At 33.8% G+C, this 20,014-nt stretch overlaps 2 protein-coding genes across 4 annotated transcripts in view; one reads left to right on the top strand and one right to left on the bottom strand.

Annotated features, from left to right (window-relative positions):
- The window catches only part of LOC133188473 (uncharacterized protein C10orf67, mitochondrial-like), a 29,020-nt gene extending 28,836 nt beyond the window's left edge, over positions 1–184 (bottom strand). For all 3 annotated transcript variants that reach the window (XM_061323917.1, XM_061323918.1, XM_061323919.1), the window contains exon 1: positions 58–184. In XM_061323917.1, the coding sequence (XP_061179901.1) occupies positions 58–176 (119 nt within the window). In that variant the 5' untranslated portion in view covers positions 177–184. The remainder of the gene's footprint in view (positions 1–57) is intronic.
- A 1,472-nt stretch (positions 185–1,656) lies between these two features.
- On the top strand, positions 1,657–4,835 carry LOC133188483 (squidulin-like). The gene is made up of 3 exons (XM_061323938.1): positions 1,657–1,940; positions 3,910–3,995; positions 4,163–4,835. Exons 1-3 carry the CDS (start codon positions 1,797–1,799, stop codon positions 4,347–4,349), a joined length of 417 nt encoding a protein of 138 aa, XP_061179922.1. The 5' UTR covers positions 1,657–1,796; the 3' UTR covers positions 4,350–4,835.
- Positions 4,836–20,014: the final 15,179 nt, after the last annotated feature.

The raw sequence follows: 20,014 nt of genomic DNA, 5'->3' as shown, positions 1-20,014 counted from the left end.
GCCCGTCGCGATAAAAGATTAGGACTCCCATTTTATATCAAACTACAACTTTCCTACCTGAATAAATCAACTTCATGTTCTCTAGTACCATAGATGTCCAGTACATGATCTTGCAGTTCTGCTTCTGATCGATTAAATTCGAGCGCTGGGTCGAAGCGCGATGCAACGACCGCCATTTTGTTGCTAATCAACAGTCTCAAAGAGGAACAACTCCAATGAAAGTTCTGCACACTGTAAGGCAATTTTTTAATGACTAGGTATGGCGCATTTCCGATTTTATTTTAACTTTGCCTACATGTATTTAGACATGATAGTTTTGGTAGAAGAAAGTCGCTTTTCATTGCCAAGTAAAAAGTGTAAGAACAAACTTGGGAGTGTGTGTGTGTGTGGGGGGGGGGGGTGGGGGGTGGGGGGGGGTGAGCCTCTGAGTTCGACTACAAGCAAAAAAGACATTACTAAAATAGGGGTGCCGTTGGGAAAGTGTTTATTCCAGCTATATGACAAAGTTGAAAGGTAGGACCATTCAAGAAAAATTCCTAATTAAATGTAATACTAGGCACACTATTGAAAACTGCAATTAACATATGCATGTAGGGTATTATTTCGACCGAAAATGGGGGTATATAATTATACATGTGCGCTTCTCCTCTTTCGAAACTGAGGGGCACACAACCCACGCCCCCTCATCCTCCATCTCCTGTGTTCACTCAAACCTCCTCAATAGGGTTAATGACAATGTCTTATAAGGTGAAAAAAATTGTTTACATCCAAAAAAAAAGCAAGGGGGGGGGGGAGAATTTTACCAAACTACGTGTTTATACATAGATAATTTATTCCTTGCTCCTTAAATTTTTTTTTCTACTTCTCTGTTGACAGATATGTTTACGTAATAAATTAGATTGGTATTGAATCGTATATATCTTACTAATATAAAAATCACATTTTTTCACAGACAATACTTTTATTTTGTTTTTGAACATATAATCAACAGGATAGGAAACAAGTTCTAACAACTTACATGTACGAGTTCCTCTCCTTACATACAGATACATGTATAACAAATAGTTGTCATGCAAAATAATATAATTTCAGAAACATTTACAAATAAACTAATAAGACAATACATAATTGATTATATTGAAACTCATGTTAATTTATATACTTTACCAAGATCTATATTCAGGAGAAAATAACCATCAATCTAATTAATTATTCTCATCTTACACGATTTACCCAGTTGCAAGGATATACATGTACAATACATATAGGTCGGAATCGAAAAATACAAATACACTATACATACACACTGTATGTACATGTGTACACACGTACACATGTAAAAAGATTAATACAATGTATTTCAGGTTATCTATATGAAAGGTTGCATGGCTATTTGGGAATAGAGCTGCTTTAAAAACTTTTAATCATTGATCATATATTCACTACATGTAAAGTTCACTTTTTTTAAAAAAAAATAAAGTATTCTTTGCACCCCCCCCCTTTCCACTTTATTTCTAATGACGCCTTTTAAATGTTACCTTACATGTATATTCATCCTCCAGTAGAATCGATGTGGACATTTAAAACATTCGCCCATAAATATTACAAAAAGAGGGTACAGGTAGAAAAGGAGAGGTGTTTTATCACCAGACATCCATATTCGACATTCCTTACAGCTTACGCCACACTGAACGCCCCCATTCAGAAGGTCCGTGTAAGCCATCACGCAAACGATCCTTCCCCAGCGCGAAGCTAACATCTATCTGTGAAAAGTTTAACAGACTAGCGGAAACAAAATGTCAAAAGTCGACGAAACCAGAAAATTTTGGTCCGATAAATTTGACGAGTTTGATGCCTCTGGAAATGGGGAGTTGACCGTCCAAGAACTGAGGGATGCTCTCAAAGGAATGGGCGCCAACCTCTCCGACGCAGACATTTCTGTAAGTTTTTTTTTCATAATTTGTTGTACATGCATTCAAATAAATTTTGAATATGAATACGTATGTTCGAAGAATAATACATGAACATGTATAGGTGTTATAAACTCTAACCAAATTTTACCAAAATTGGTAATGATAAATAGACCTCTATCATGGTCGATCAATTCAATCTTGTGCTGCATGATATAACCAGATTACTTGCAAACAACCTTCTTAATTTCGTCACGTGTTTAATTCCCTCTGTAAGCAGTAGTGTATAGCCGACAATTTTTATAATTCCATCATTGCTATTTAGTCTGGAAGAGGAGGGATATGCATATACTGATCAATAACACCAGAAGTGGTATTAGAGGAATTTATGCATTGTCCGTCGTCTAGATGAGGTTAAACAGTTAAAGCTAGAAAATCGATGGGATAATTCCATCTGGTCAAGACTTGTTTATACTACAACTAATATATTCATAAATCTCCCTACTATATAATATTTTTTTTTAATCTGAAAGTAAAGAAATAAAGACAAAAGACGTGATGTGTCAAAATTTAACGACATCTAGCTAGTAGACATAGTAAATTGTGTTGTTAGTTTCTATGGGTGTGTCTTTGTCAGACCTTATAGAATTATTGCGTGATTCACCTGTACGCAATGTGTCCTGAATTAGCCATTTAACGTTCCCACGACACTCATTCACATAAGTAAACAGGTAAACGGGATTAATCCGTCACGCGTGTAACTTTAAATTATGTGCACTTTGTTGTATATAATAAAGTTGACTTCCCATGTATGGCAAGAATTAAGATTTCTCCCTAAATTATTACAATTTTGACGAGTTTCAGACGTGCCCTGAAAACAGGTTTTCATCTCATAAATATTTATTGCCTATACAGGTATTTTTGCCTCCGGTAAGCTAATCTTTGAGGCAATAATCTACTTTTATCATATTTCTTCACATTTTGACATTTACAAAACGAGGTCATAATATTTGTGGGTGGATCAAAGCCCATGTTTGAAGTAAGAATGGTTCAACTGTTCCTTAACTTAATGAAAATGTTGTCACACGTGGGTGATTATAATAACACTATTGTTGCATTTAGACTGATTAATCAAGTTGTCTTAGATTGACCTAAATACATAAAGCACAGACATTGAGAAGCGAAGATATATATACACCCAGTCCGGATTTTGCGTGATAGAAAAAATCCATTTCATCAGAAACAGACGTTTAATTGTCATTCAAATCCTAAATTTCACTCTAAAATCAGGTGAAATGTAACTCGCCAACCAGAAGGACCACAAACAAGGAGCGACTCCTCTCGATCTTGCGTGTCCATTAAGTATATATTTATAAATAATTATTTTTACACTTCTTTTTAAAATTCACATATATTCAATAATTATTCATAAATAGAGAAATGTGTATTTTTTGTCTGATTCTATTTTATTATAAAAATAACGACATTTTTGATGATATTGGTATAAAAGTCTATGAAGATGTCAATCCAGTTTATCTTTGTGTCATGTTCCAATGTCTCGTTAAGAATGCTCATGAATTGAATTCTAGTATCCGATGGCCATCCACTGCTTTTATTATTTCCTAAGACAGTACTACTTCCTATGTCAAAGACATTTATAAACTCAAAATATTACATCATGGGAGAAAATATATTTCGTTGTTCCTCAAAATTCTATATTATAGAACAATGCAACTGAACTGATCCAAGCTCATATTCTACCCTAATTCGGAGAAAAATCCCTTCATTGCTTAGTTTTATTTTAAATATAAAAGGATAAGCAATTCCGTCTGTTGTTGCTTTTGTTAAATCTGTTATGTTATATCATAAGAAAGATGCATGAAATATTGTTTTAAATTTTCTTTTAAGTTTCATTTCAGCGTGATCTTCAGCATATTAAGAAATAAAAAGCCATTGCAGGTACCCTTTAAACTAATTAAGATTGTCTTTCCTTTTGTAGAGTATGTTTAGAGATATTGACGAAGATAAGAGTAGAAGCATCTCTAAGAACGAGTTCATTAGACAGATGACAAAGAAAAACAGACAGTATGTGATTCTTTAAACGGTAGCATTAAAGTCACTGAGCATTTCTTGAAAACACGAAATCAACCAACAAATTATCATCAATGATTGAAAAGAAAGCATGAGCGCCTAAAGACGTCTTATATAAGCTCAAAAATTTCAAAAATATTGATTTGAAACCAATATTGTAGGGATGCCTTTAAAGAATTTTTTGCTGAAAATGACACCGATGGTTCTGGATGCTTGACTGCAGATGAGATCCGTAAGTTTGCCGACAAAGACTCTGGAGCATCGGTAGAAGAAATCCTTAAACAATGTGACGTAAACTCCGATGGGAAGATAACCTTAGAAGAATTTCTGGAGAGAATTGATGGGTAGACTACCGGTCTTCTATCCCTACAGCTCAGTCTTCCTTTTCTCTGAAGAACACACCGGAAGAAACGTGTGTATTGCTCCATAACTGCAGCAAAGCAAGCAAGCATAATCGTTTACTAGCACATATTACGTATCCTGCTTTCTACTTATTCAATTCACGCGGTATTTTGTCATCTCAAACCTGCGTTATGAACAGTTATGTCAAGTAATTATTTACTAATAAAAATAATAATCAAACGAAAATTCGTATCTTTAAACTTTTATCAATTTTCATGAATCAGACTGCACTGAGATTATTCGAAACAACATAAGATTTTAAAGATATCAATCATCGTCTCAAAATATGGATATTGAAGGTTTACCAGAATGTAAAATTTATGTATATTGTGAAAAATAGTTTTGAATACACCAAAAATATTGTAGTATTCTTTTCTAATAAATGTATTTTATTAATTGATTTCAAATTTGTAATAAATTTCAAAATTTCAATTTTAGTTTTGTTTTTAGGTTTTAATTATGATAGCATATTTAACTATGATAACAGTGACCCGCTTTTCACTAAGAAGATTAATCTTGTTAAACAGTGATTTCGAAATTCAATGATTGGATCCTGGATTTATGTTTGCCTTTAAAATGCAGTTTAAAATAAATTCACTCAGAAACTTAATACTGAATTACAACTTACATATTTTGCAACTTGAGTAAAAACTTTTACATGTATTAAAATATGAAATATATTTGTTTATAAAGCAAAGACTCAATATAAATTCAACGTTATTTCAACAAAATATATGAACGTTTGTACAACCAAAAAAAAAATCAACTAAAAGTCAACCTAATTTCAACTAATGTTCAACTTTTATTCATGTTATTTGACGTTGAAACAACGCTGAAGTTTTAACGATGCTTCAACTTTCATTTGCAACCAAAATTCAACTACAAAACAGCCATATTCCAATCCATTTCAACGTCTATTCAACGTTGAATTTTGACGTTGAAATAACCTTGATGTCACAACGTTGCCTCAACTTTCATATGCAACCAAAATTCAACGTTGATTCAACGTTGAAAGCAAAGTTCATTCAACGTTGAATCAACGTCGGAAATGCCTGTTTGGGCCTGCTTTGTGGCTTCATTAAAAATGTAAATAAATCTAAGAGTGGTCAGCTATTTATTTCCTACTAATGATAGTTCATGCATTTACCTGCAAAAAAAAGCTTTCATGGATAGTACAAGACTGCGATAGAATCTGACAATCAAAGAAAATATGGTTCCCAACCCTCAAATGATATAAAATTGAAATTATTAGAAATAATTTCAAAACGTGTTTCCAGCAATCAACCAAAAGAGATTTCAGTCTGTTTTTAATGCAATACGTCATTTCTCTGATCCGTTACAACTCTACTTTTAGTCTACGCTGATCGTGTGACTTTGCAAAAAGTTAGGAACTTTTTGACGCGGGGTTAAACGATAAACAAATCATGGTGGGTCGAAAAAAATACTTCCGAAACAAAGGGCAAGGATTGGTGTACTGTACCAGGGTGCAATACCGATCCAGATGTATTTTCATAGTATTTAAATATAATTTTTTGTGGTAACTGAATACCACCCAGTTTCAAAGTACAGTATCATGAGCTCATAAACACGTTATAAATGCTAATCATCAAAACCCTGCCTCTCAAAATTCAAAAGACATAAGTTAAATTAAACTGTCCGGAGTATTTTTTTTTTTTTTTTTTTTTTTTTTTTGCAAAGTAGGTCAAAGGTCCAGGTCAAGTGGATTGTAACGCTGGTATTTATCATAATGTTTTAAATGACAAACAGTGCACATGCAAAATAGCATAGACTTAACTCTTAAATGTCAAAAATATGCTGTATATGAACTATTTTGAAAAGTAGGTCAAAGGTGGCAAGATCGGTAACTACGAGGGTTATCCGGTAAAATCGTGGACAAAGCGTTTTTCTCGGAAAATAATAGGCGCACTAAGCTGAAATTTTCAGCCAATGTTTATTCATCATATTTAAGTGCATCTTAATTTTTTTGATAAAATATAGACAAAATAAAGATTTTATTATGCTTGAATGTGCACAGGGTACGGTCCTACGGCGCACGATCAAAAAACCTGGGTTTCATTAGCGAATACACGAGTATTATTTCGAAGTAAAAGTATTAAATAGATAAGGTTGGGGTAAAAATTATCTTATTTTTAATTCACTATCTACTATTTCGTCTTTATAAAATATCAAGGCATTTGCTTAATTTTTGGCAGTTTCTCGAGCATTTGAAATGGGAAAGTGGTAAACGCAACACATGAAAAATGGTGACGTTTGGTGACGTTACGGCGCACCGGAGAGCAGTTCAGTTTTATTTAGATGTAGTAATGATACGAAAGCCCAGAAGGCTCATTCGAGATTCGAGTTTCGAAATACGAGATTCGAAATTCGAGACTCGAAATTCGAGTTTCGAGATTCAAGATCCAAACTAACCAATCAAAAGGCAGTTTAAGATTCAATTACTCCCCTTTGCTAAGTTTTTACCTTCAAGAAATCGTTGAATATATTCAAACTGAAGAGGTCATTTGATTATATTACAATGCAAGAAAGAGTGTTATATATATCAGCACGAAATTAGAAAAAAAGATTGGGTTTTTGGTCTGCAAAGTATGCTTTAATTTATATTATAACCACTTAGATATTATAATAGATTTATATCAAGAATATCTATATCGCATTATCTACTTTGTTAATGGGTTTGGGGTCGTTATAATAAATATTGTTAATCGGATTCAAAGAGCAAAGGGGGGGGGGGCTTATTGTAGTCGATGAGAATTATGAGTGTGCTATTAAACAAGTGACTATCGATTAATGATGAACAGTAATACGGGTTTCAAAGTGGATATAGTTTGTGACAAGGTATTAGAAAGTGACCAATACGGGTTTCAAAGTGGATATGGTTTTGTGACAAGGTATTAGAAAGTGACCAGTGAGCTAGTTTGTGAAACCAAGAGACAGCCCCTTAAGTACGGATGGCTGAAATTTACATGCTTAATAAAGATAATGATTTCTCTTTGCTCAGACTCTTAGGAAATAATAAAAATGTAATGTAAAGACACCCCCCCCCCAAAAAAAAAAAAAAAACAAAAAAAAAAAAAAAACAAAACAAAACAAAAGAAAGGTTATCACGGTTATTAGACGTTATTTTTGAAAGAATACAAACATAAATTTGCTATGTTTTCTATAGTATATTATATCGATAAAAATATAAGGGGAATGGGGGGGGGGGGGGGCACGTGCCCAGGGTCCTATGGCTATGTTGTTTATTTTATTACAACGGTAGACAAATGTTCGGTTACCAACATTCAGTGTCAATCTTGCGATGCATGGGCAAAATAATTATATATTTGATAATTATTTATAAGGAAACCGCTCAGGTCTCGCAAGATGCATAACCAATCAATACACAAGTTTCAATACATGATGTAATGGCCATAGAGAAAAAAAAGATATAAAAGTGTTTAATGATGATAAAAAAAAATAATTATTTTACCAAAACAATGAACTCTTTATACACCTTTAGGACTTCGAAAAAATCGTATAGCCTAAAGGAGTTCGTATTAAAATTATTTAGTTCATGTATGCCTTTTTAGTGTACACAGGAAATCTTGAAAGACATCGTAGTAGAGATAAAGAAAAATTGCGTTCGCTTTCTTAATGGTGTGTATTCGATATAGGCAATAAGGCTGTAGCCTACACATCATTTTCTTGATGTAAAAAAATGTTTACTTATACATGTGTTTGGTTGAAAAACGGAGGAAAGTTGATCATAATTCTTATTTATTTACCAGTTACTAGAATATTTTTTCATCAAATGCAATAAAAGTTTTTTTAGCAATCCAAACTTTTATGCCTATCCAATTTTTACAGTATACAAAACTTTTGATTTTTATAACTGGTTAAATCTAGATTAAAATGTTATCTTGAAGTCGATATCAGACTATTAAAATTGACAGCCGCAAGAGTCTACGATTAGGACAGGGAATAGAAATTAGGAAATATGTTTGGAATAGTAGGAAGTCAAAAATAAAACATTTTAAAAATTATATTTTGATTATTCAGTAAAGAAGTTTCCATAATTTCCAAGCACTGTGTAAGGATTTTAAAATTTCTCAAATTTATTAGGAGTGGTCATGAAGATTTTAATTTCTGTACAAGTAATAGCTTTTCATAAAGCTTGCCTGACTAAGGCAATCAATATCTATAGAACCTATAAGCATGATAAGTAAAAAAAAAAAACGTTTACATTGGGGGGGGGGGGTAATTAATTATGAAGACGTTGCACAAAACATCATGCATTAATTTTAAGTTGTTTGCTACTCATCAGAGCAATGGAAAAGGAACAGATCTTATATAAAACGTATATTTTGTTTGTATCTCAAACAAAAAATGGAATGTACAGTACATATACATGCATGTGGATAATGTTTTGAAATATAAGTATAGTGTATAGTTAATTTATGTTTAACATGATATTGAAGATTTTTAAAAATGATTTGTTCTGTTTTTCGTTTGTTGTATGGAGAAGCCACCACTTGGTGGTGGAGGGGCAGAAATAGTTGGCACTTAGGACCAATGAGCAGTAATCTTGTCGTGCTAACACCTACTGCGACTCGGGACCTCATCCGAAGGACCGATCTCCACGTGCCGCTGTGGATTCGAACCCGCGACATAAAGATCAGCTCCTCACTCCGCGACTCTAAAAATGGTTTTAGAGGATGAAGTAAATAAGGGAAATGAATTAATGTAATTGATTTATGCTGGAAAGCCGTGGCTATGTAAAGGTTACACAAATTAGATTCAACTGCATAGGCTATCAGGAAGACAGCTGAAAATATGATAACTACAAGAAATTGGGAATCGTTATGATTGACATGCAGAATATATTAACTGTTTGTTGGGTAAGCCAGAGCATCAACGATTGTTGGAAACATGGGATAAATAAAGCCCGTTATGCATAAATGACCCAACAAACTTGACGGTAATTCCATATATATATATATATATATATATATATATATATATATATATATATATATATATATATATATATATATATATATATATATATATATATATATATATATAATTGTATATATATATATATATATATATATATATATATATATATATATATATATGAATGGCGACAGGCGCGGATTCAGGATGTTTTTTCTTGGGGAGGGGGTTCCACATCAAAAATATTTGTACAAGCAGAAAAGTAATAAACTTCCTTAATCCTGAAATGGGAGGGAGCACTTTCCTAAGTCTATTTTCTGTGTTTCGTAGGAGGAAGAATTTTATCTCTGAAAACCCGGGGGGAGGGGGGGGTGCGGGTCCGGGCGAGATATGATCAGAAATATTATGTATATTTGGCCAGTTCTTCCTCTTAATTATAAGTTTTTGTCCGTTTCGTTTTAATTACTTTAAATGATGTAACTTCTAACTTCTTTCACAATATCACCCATATGGGTTTTTTTCAGAGCTCGACGATAAAAAGCTAAAAAGAACAGACTCTATTCAATTCACGAAGTTTTCATTTCCATTCATTAGAACAATCCAGGAAAAGGGCGGCGAAGATTTACACGTGACGTTTGGCAAGAAATGATAGTGACACCCCTTACCTAGAGGACAAATGGACTAATCCAGTAGTACAGAAACGCAGAAAAAAGGCCAAACGGACATAATATCGGTATAGGAAATCGCATGAAATAAATAGCTGCATGCAAAAAAAAACAAAACAAAAAAAAACTAAAGGAAATAAACACATCAATATATTGTATCAGTAATATGGTTATTTTTTCTGCAAACTATGGTTGTTGAAACGCAGGTAACAAATTCCGATGATAATCAGCATGCACAAAATTTTGATGGCTAACTGTGACCTCTTAGCTTCGCACCTCGGAAATATTCATCCTTATACTGCCTGACGCCATGACGTCAGGCAATCATAAAAATATGTTTAAATGATTTATAATCATATTCACTGGAGAAAATGACAATGATAAATGTATCCAAGATCGCAGAAAGTGGTCCTCCGACCCGACCCCCTCCCCTCTATTGAGAGGGGGCGACTCCCTCCTTGCCTATCCGCAATTCGGCAATGATGCGCTTTTGGTGAAATATGTGACTTCACATTAGACTACACGTTAGCAGAAGGGAATATACACCACTTTTTCCCAATAGGAGAAATACATAAAAATTAAGTTTTCAATTACTTTTCTTGGTCTAATTAAGGCTTTGAATACTTGAATTAATTAAAAATTATATATACAATACAAACTGGAATTTATTTTATTTCCTATCAAATAGTAGATCAGTCTAACTGCACAAATGCACCTTTAAATGTAATTAAATGTATCCTTACTTAAATTACTGTGTAGTGTAAAGACGATCCTTAGTATTTCATATCAATAATGATTTTCTCCCTCATCAATGTCCTAATTAAATAATTTATCGACCTACTTTCTCAATTCAACGATAAGACCATATAATATTTTATATACGTATCTATTGTTTTGTTTAATAAGGAAAATAAGATTTTATATATATTTTTCAACACGTCCCCCCAAAATTCATTTTTAGTTCGTTTTGATACATATAATATTTTTTCTTGCATTATTATTAAAGCAAATGACCCACTTGTTATAAATATATTCAGTGATTTCTTGATAGCAAAAACTTATTAAAGGGGAGTAATCTTTCTTTTGATTGGTTAGTTTGGATCTTGAATCTCGAAACTCGAATTTCGAATCTCGTATTTCGAAACTCGAATCTCGAATGAGCCTTCTGGGCTTTCGTATAATGACGCCCTAAGAAACTTTAAATGACTACAGAAGAAAAAAATATAAAAACATTACTAGATCTTTAGTATACAAGTGAAATGGGAGTTTTCTACGCGGAAGCTTTTTGATCGGGTTCCCGGGTAGAACAAAACATACGGACAAACAGCTACTGGCAATAGCACGCTGTCACTGTAGATCGTCGATATAAGATAGCCTATTTAGTTGATTGATAGTGAGAGCACTGTCCATAACTTACTAATAAATCTTCAGAAGTTCCCATGTGTGTGCGAAATTGGTTCCTCGACTGTTTATGGAGGAATAAAGGGAAAATCAAGTTTGTGCAATCCCCGAGTTTAAGTGCGGCTTATCTAATTTTTGTTTAGCAAAGAAGAAACGTGACGCTGCTCTCGACACTTTGACGTTATCATCCGTGCGCCGTAAGGCGATACCACACATAACATAAAATCTCATATTTTGTTTATTTGAGCAGATATCTATTTGAAATTTGCTAGATATATTGATGAAAAATGTACTAGAAAGTAGTGAAAGTTTTAGAACGCAGTGATGATTTTTTTTGAATCTATGCAACTTGTTCACGATTTTACCGGACAACCCTCGTATGGTTATTTACAAAAGCCATAGTGCCAATCTATATATGTACAAAATATCACATCCATACCTCATTCAGTTCTCGAGATATAAGGTGTGACAGACGGACAGACAGATAGCTATACAGACGCCGAGTAAAGTGTTCCCAAAGTGTCGCTCTGCTTTTCAGGCGACACAAAAAGTGCGTTTTAGAACTAAACTTAGAGGTACTGTGAGCACTGAGCTCACAAAATGATTCCATCGCTCCCGTGTGTTTCTTGGTAGTATGAAAATGAACTTAAGGAAAATTTCATTCAGGGGTTTAAGAGGTGTTGTTAACGTAATGGGTACCCTCCTTATCGAGTATAATGGCAAAATATTTTTCCGATCGAAACGTAAAATAGGAGATGCACAATGGCAATTTATGTAATAAAGATTCTGCGAATGTATCAGATGTATGTTAAAATCTCGCATTAAGCGATTGAGGGGCAATATGAAAAAAAACATCCATCCTTCTGTGTTCAGTAATTTAGAAGTGTAAAAAGAATTAGATAGACTACATGATCAGTATGTACTGTTCCCAGCTGACAAAGCAGGTATCAACATTGTCTTTCTTTGTAAAGCTCATTATTTTAATTGTATATTAGAAGAACTGAGATTTAATTCTACAATCAACAATCCAACTTATACCAATAGTTCCCTTTCTAAGGAGGAAATTCTTCAAAATCATATGTCAGTTTTGAATATTTTTAATATTTCCAACATATATCCCAGGGAGCCTGAAATAAAAGATACCACAGAGTCTGACACATCTGTTTCATATTTGGATATTTTACTAGAAAAAGACGTTAATGGTAATCTAACAACAAAGCTTTATGATAAACGTGATGACTAACTTTTCAATCGTCAACTTCCCTTACTTATGCATCAATATACCTTTATCAACTGCATATGAAGTATATATCTCTCAGTTGATTCGATACGCAAGAGCATGCTCTACTTATGAACAATTTCTAAAACGAGATAAGTTATTGACAAACAAGTTGATGAAACAAGAATATCAACATTCTCGTTTAAAGTCATCATTTCGTAAGTTCTATGGTCGATACAATGACCTCAATGACCTTGTCAGCAAATACAATCTATCATTAAGTCATATGCCGACTGACATTGTTCATACTAATTGTTAGGCCATTATTTACATACTGAACAGTCAATGGATTTTTCCGTTATTTACCGATCATAACAAGGAGCACACGGCGGATGTGACCGGTGTCGCATAATATTTGGTCCGCCTCGTTTAAAGGTCCGGGGGGACCTAATACGATAACATATAAGGTCCGCCTTTTATAAGAAAAGGTCCGGCCCGTATAAGAAAAGGTCCGCCTAAGTTTAAAGGTCCGGGTGGTGCAAAATGTTTTAATCTTGACTTAAACACATAAAATTAAAGAGAGTTTGTTTACATCATATGAAGAAAGATTAAGGATTTGCCCTAGCTGTTGTGTTTATTTTTTGTACCATATATCTCTTAGGGCAGGAATTGCTACTCCATGTTTAGTGTGCTTTTAGCAATACCGTTTAGGGCAATGATTTTAAAAAAAATGTCGCATTTATTGGGCTTGTGTTTGTTTTTCCCCAGCATTTGCTTTGTGTAAATTAGGACGATTACAGGTGTGAAATCTGCCGGTGTGTATAGGCAATAAAACAATGGGGGTGTGAAGTATTCGTATACCTGACAGGTACCCGCAGGTAGAGCCCGCGGCAGAGAGCAATGACAATGTAATGGTCATGTGTTTGCTTTAAATCAATAGATATGAATTCTCTATTTTAATAAATTATGCTGAAGAACAAATTATAATACTATTATGATATTCATGCGTACACATCAAAATTGTGATATAATTATATAATTATATATAGTCTATTTTTATTACAATATTTAAAGAAATTTCTTATTCCAAGTGTAGAGTTTAATACTAAGACCGATAAAAAATAAAAGTATGTATATGTTTCCCTTTAGTTTTAACAATTAACTTGTTTTCAGTTTATAATAATATTTTGCCCTTTATTTGTGGATAGGGTAATATATAGCCTAATGTTGTATTCGATCTGTATTTACTGCAGAAACAAAATACATGTAATGTTAAAGCTTCAAACAGGTAATTCAATATTGAAAACATATACATCAGATTTAAAGTACATGTATAATCATGGTTGGGATTTAATAGCCATTCTCTGTAACCACTTAAACTTTTGTGGCACGCATAGTCACAGATTTTTTTCAAATTTGGCTAGAATTTACCACCTCATAAACTACTCCAAAAAATATTGTTAGATCATATGAATGTTGAGTAGTTACCATGGAAACGGTGTCTAAAGTTGATTTTTTCTGAAAAAATGCAATTTTTGGGAATGTCAATCAATGAAATGCGGCTACTTCAATTCATGTTACGCACAGAAATAAAAAGTATGACATCTGATTTTAAAAGGCCATTTAAAACATTGTTGGTATTCAGTCTATAAATATAAGAAATCTATGATTAAAATAGCAGACATTCATTTAAAAATTGAATTATCCCCCTTTGATAATTGTGAGCTCTTTAGTGCGAGAGATAAAAAAAAATCATTGGACAAAACTGACTGGAAGTTGTTTACATTATCAACATGTATCCTGGATTTCAAGTAAAATCAAGTGGTTTTTTCTGTTTATTTAATGTGCATACAAATTTTAACCTCTTTGTTTATTTCCTGCATGCAAAAGAATAATTTTGTTGAGTGAACAGTGGCGAAATGTAAAAGACCACATGGTACAGGAAATCAGCTCTGTGCACATTCATGATATTGAAACCTAAGCCTCAAGGTCTTAGGAGTTTTAAAATGGAGATAAAAGATAAACTTGAGATATCAGAATTATATTGAATTGGTTGTAAGAAGAGGTACAATGTCTCAGTCAGAGTGATATATTATAATGAATACAGCCTTGGAAAGTCAGTGCCTTTTTAAAACAAATGTGGGAAAAAAAACTGAATTATAATGTGAGAGAACTAGGCTATTGATTTTACCTAAATAACAAAGTCAAGCTACATTTATATGTTTGTACAGAACTGGAAGTTGAAGTTTTTATTGAATGATGTATGTAAGTTGATGTCTGTCATTAAAGGGATGACCATTTGATGCCGGGGAGGGGGGGGGGGGGTTACAGATTTTAGAAACTAAAGTCCGTTCTTGAAAATGTTGAAAATAAATAATCTGTCTTCAACTGGCAGGAAAATAAATAATCCATCTTTGATAAGTGCTACAACCTCCAACCCAAAGGCACTTGTTTCGGTAATAATTTTTTAGCCCATATTATTATTAATAATAAGTATTATTATTATACTATGGGTTAAAAAAATTATTCCGGAAACAAATGCCTACCTACCCCCCCCCCCCTCCAAATTAGGTTGGGGCGTTTTCCCTTGGGGCGGGATGGATTGTTTATTTTATTTTCAGACCTTTTCAGTGAAGCAAAAAATACATAATCTGTCCTGGATCATATTGGAAATAAATAATCTGTCCTTCAATTCCATGAAAATAAATAATCTGACTCGGAAAAAATTTGCCCGCCCCCCTTCTGAATCAAATGGTCGTCCCTTAACCAATAGTCAACGCAGTCATATTATGCAGTTTTAAACAGAATTGATGTCATTCATAATTTACAATTTTTATATGATGAGTGTTTTCACTTGATAGGATTTGCTACATTTAAAATATAAACTGATACTCTTTACACCCTCATCCTAAAATTAAAGAATGTAAAAGTATATTTTATCTCTATTTAAAGGCTACATGTAGAAAACAATCCACACCTAAAAACCCTGTTTTACTGAGGGATGTAACAGAAAACTCAATCTTTTTAATACTACTGTTTGCCTTTATCTGTATCTGATTCAGAAAAAAGAGAAAAAAGTTATCTGTGTATATTTCAGATTCGAACTTTTTATTTAATGACTTTGAAAATATTTACAAAGAAATTGATAATGTTCCTGATCCAAGTATTTTCTTTAAGGGAACGGTTTTTATCCAAAAAAAAAAAAAAAATAATAAGAATAAAAAAAAATTGTTAAGGTCAGTAATGAAAATGTTTTGTTTTGTAATTGATTCCTTTCGACCAGTGAAAATTATACTTTTGATTTTTTTTTTCGGGGGGGGGGGGGTGTTTGCATAGAAATACAAATTGTCTGAATCATATTAAATTTTAAAGTTATCATTTTTATCAAGTTTATCATTTCTCTAGACTAAGAAAAATGTAGATTGAACCTTGTAGCAGTTAAATTAATAGTAAATCTGTGTAGCTGTATTTTATTGATAATGAAAACATAAATAAATTTCTGACAAGCCCCCCACCCCCACCCCACCCCTTTCTACCAAAAGAAAAAAAATCATAAAATTAAACACAAAAATCTTTACTCGGGAAAGGGGGCGGGTTGGGGTTAATCACTTATGAATGAACCGCTTTCTTTCATATTTATATATAACGCTTCTTAATGTTTCACAAGGGATCCGTGTTTTTCTTACAAATGACTCTTACCAATTTATGTGGGGCAAGTGCTTTTACATGGTTCCTGGAAGGGATAGAGTAAGTCCTGGTCATTGGTTACTTTATCATGTTCATTTTAAAAAATGAAAACCGTAGGAAGAAGGCAGGGACAAATTATTTTCAATATTTTCAAGGACTCAAGTTAAATGCTATACTAACAAGCTAATTCAGAGAAGCTGTGTCCCCTGCTTAAGGAAAAAAGAGCATGTACGGATCTTGAGGGGTGGGGTCGGAGGATGGTGCGGTTGGAGGGACGGGATACTTTAAGAGTTGCAGGCGGGACCAAAGGGAGTTATGATATAAAATTTCATTGCAAAAGCTTAAATGCTTCTTGAGATGTCGCACGGAAATGAAAATTTTACACACAAACAGAATGTATAAATTTTTGACCTTGACCTTTGACCTTTTGAACTCGAAATCAATAGTGGTCTTCTTTAGGCCATAGGGAGTTTCAGTGTAAAATTTCATTGCAAAAGCTCGAAGTTTTTGAGATATTGCGCGGAAATAAAGTGTTAAAACAGACAGAATTTATGAATTCATGACCTTTACCTTTGACCTTAAAATCAATGGGGGTCTTCCTTAGGCCACAGGGAGTTGTTATATAAACTTTCATTGCAAAGGCTTAAAGGCTTCACGAGACATCGTGCAGAAACGAAAGTGTTGCAGAATGACAGATTGACAGACGGATAGACGTCACACAGACCTAAATAAATATCCCCCACTTCAGTATACTTCAGTATATACTTTTAGTAACTCTGCAAATTCCAGATGGGGGGAGGGGTTCCCCCCGACCCCCCCCCCCCCCCCCGATCTGCGCATGTTATATGAATAATTTCGGTAGTGGCTGGAGAAATTTCCGGTAATACATTGCATCTCAGGTGAGGAAGAATGGGAGGGGTGGCAATAACACCTTCTTTAAATTTCCATCTGCTCCTTGCGTATCAAGTACGTAGAAAATAAACACCATCTGGTGTATTACAGATTTCTTTTTACTTGTCACACAAGGCATTTACCACATACATTATGTACGTAGTGTTGATGAACCCCTTTCTTATTTTTAAGGTGATTATTTTCCCAATTCATTGTATGAATACAGAAACAAATACTCCCTCTTTTTCATGCTATATGAATCAAAGTCTATAGATACGGATACAGTACAACTAATGATCATTCTAACATAACATTTTTGTGATATACATGGATAATAAATCTGAACGTATCTTTTGATTGTATGTGGTGAATATATTCTAGATAAATATACATTGTACTACCATTATACATTCAGATTCGTCACTGCCTTTTATAAAAGAATCGTCCTACGATTTTCCAAGACCTTGACATAAAATAAGAGGCCCATGGGCCACAACGCTCACCTGAGTCAATAAGGCCCTGCTGTTTTTCATCAGCAAATTTATTCTAACATATCTTCCAATGTAAAACATTAAATTAAATCACTATTGTGACCCCACCCTACCCCAGGTGTCATGATTTTTATAGATATAGCGCTAGCCCCACCCTACCCCTCGGGGTCATGATTTAAACAAACTTGAATATACACTACCTCAAGATACTTCTATATCAATGTGACTAAACATGGCTTTATTGTTCCTGAAAAAAGGTTTTAGAATTTTTTTCCTATACATTCACATGCTAAACCCTGATAGTGCATTGTGGCCCATCCTACCCCTAGGGGGTCATGGTTTGATTAATTGATTGATTAGGGTTTAACGCCAAGTCGGCTATATTTCAGCCATATTCCGGCGGAAAATTAATTTTATATGACCTGTTATCATGGTTTAAACAAATTTGAATCTACAATACCTGAGGATGTTTCCATATCAATCTGACTAAAGATGGCTTTGCTGTTCTTGTGGAGAAGATTTTTCGATATATATATCCTATGTAAAACTTTGATCCCCCATTGTGACCCCACCCCACCCCGGGGGTCATGATTTGAACAAACGTACATCTACACTAACTGATGATGCTTCCATATTAATATGACTAATCATGACATTGTTGTTCTTAAGAAGAAGATTTTTGAAGATTTTTTCCTAGATATTCCTATGTAAAACCTTAATCCCCCGTTTTGATCTATCTATTACAAAGAGAAAATTATAGACAGGTTTTTTTTCTGTAGCATGAAAAATAGAGAAAGGGGCAGGGCGGACCTTAAAACGCAATATAATAAAAGCCCCGCCTTCTGTATTTCAGATATCGTACTATTACAAGGCGAAAACTTTGAACAGGTTAATTTTCATAGCATAAAAACTAAAGAAAGAGGCAGGGCGGACCTTAAAACGCAGTAAAATAAAAGGTCCGCCCTCTGTTTTTCAGATATTTTACCATTAGAAAGCAAACATTTTGGACAGGGTATATTTCTGTAACATAAAAACTAGTCAAAATGACAGGGCGGACCTTAAAACGCAGTATAATAAAAGTTCAGATATCTTACTATTACAAGACGAAAATTTTGAACAGGGTTTATTTTCGTAGCATAAAAACTAGAGAAAGAAGCAGGGCGGACCTTAAAACGCAGTATATTTAAAGGTCCGCCCTATATAATTTAGATGTCTTACTGTTAGAAAGCAAACATTTTGGACAAGGTTTTATTTCCGTAACATAAAAACTAGTCAAAACGGCAGGGCGGACCTTAAAACGCAGTATATTTAAAGGTCCGCCTTCTATAATTCAGATGTCTGACTGTTAGAAAGAAAACATTTTGGACAAGGTTTATTTCCGTAACATAAAAACTAGTCAAAATGGCAGGGCGGACCTTAAAACGCACTATAATAAAAGGTCTGCCCTCAGTTTTTCAGATATCTTACTATTACAAGGCGAAAATTTTGAACAGGGTTTATTTTCGTAGCATAAAAATTAGAGAAAGAGACAGGGCGGACCTTAAAACGCAATAAAATAAAAGGTCCGCCCTCTATATTTCAGACATCTTACTATTACAAGGCGAAAATTTTGAACGGGGTTTATTTTCGTAGCATACAAACTAGAGAAAGAGACAGGGCGGACCTTAAAACGCAGTATAATAAAAGGTCCGCCCTCTATATTTCAGATATCTTACTATTACAAGGCGAAAATTTTAAATAGGGTTTATTTTCGTAGCATAAAAATTAGAGAAAGAGACAGGGCGGACCTTAAAACGCAATATAATAAAAGGTCCGCCCTCTATATTTCAGATATCACTATTACAAGGCGAAAATTTTGAACAGGGTTTATTTTCGTAGCATACAAACTAGAGAAAGAGACAGGGCGGACCTTAAAACGCAGTATATTTAAAGGTCCGCCTTCTATAATTCAGATGTCTTACTGTTAGAAAGAAAACATTTTGGACAAGGTTTATTTCCGTAACATAAAAACTAGTCAAAATGGCAGGGCGGACCTTAAAACGCACTATAATAAAAGGTCTGCCCTCAGTTTTTCAGATATCGTACTATTACAAGGCGAAAATTTTGAACAGGGTTTATTTTCGTAGCATACAAACTAGAGATAGGGCGGACTTTAAAACGCAGTACATGTATAATAAAAGGTATGTCCTCTGTTTTTCAGATATCGTACTATTACAAGGCGAAAATTTTGAACAAGGTTTATTTTCGTAACATACAAACTAGAGATAGAGCGGACCTTAAAACGCAGTATAATAAAAGGTC

This window comes from Saccostrea echinata, unplaced genomic scaffold (assembly GCF_033153115.1).
Source record: "Saccostrea echinata isolate AGI-Se365-2 ecotype Australia unplaced genomic scaffold, CSIRO_AGI_Sech_v1 ptg000016l, whole genome shotgun sequence".
In the NCBI taxonomy this organism is placed as follows: Eukaryota; Metazoa; Mollusca; class Bivalvia; order Ostreida; family Ostreidae; genus Saccostrea; species Saccostrea echinata.
The sequence above is the reverse complement of the archived record's forward strand: the minus strand, read 5'-3'. Positions and strand labels throughout refer to the sequence as shown.

What these genes read in the sequence shown, in the direction of transcription:
- LOC133188483 (XM_061323938.1), top strand. Translation starts at nt 1,797, where the DNA reads ATGTCAAAAGTCGACGAAACCAGAAAATTTTGGTCCGATAAATTTGAC. An exon ending in TCTCCGACGCAGACATTTCT is followed by an intron (nt 1,941 to 3,909) that starts GTAAGTTTTTTT and finishes TTCCTTTTGTAG; the next exon opens with AGTATGTTTAGAGATATTGA. An exon ending in ATGACAAAGAAAAACAGACA is followed by an intron (nt 3,996 to 4,162) that starts GTATGTGATTCT and finishes CCAATATTGTAG; the next exon opens with GGATGCCTTTAAAGAATTTT.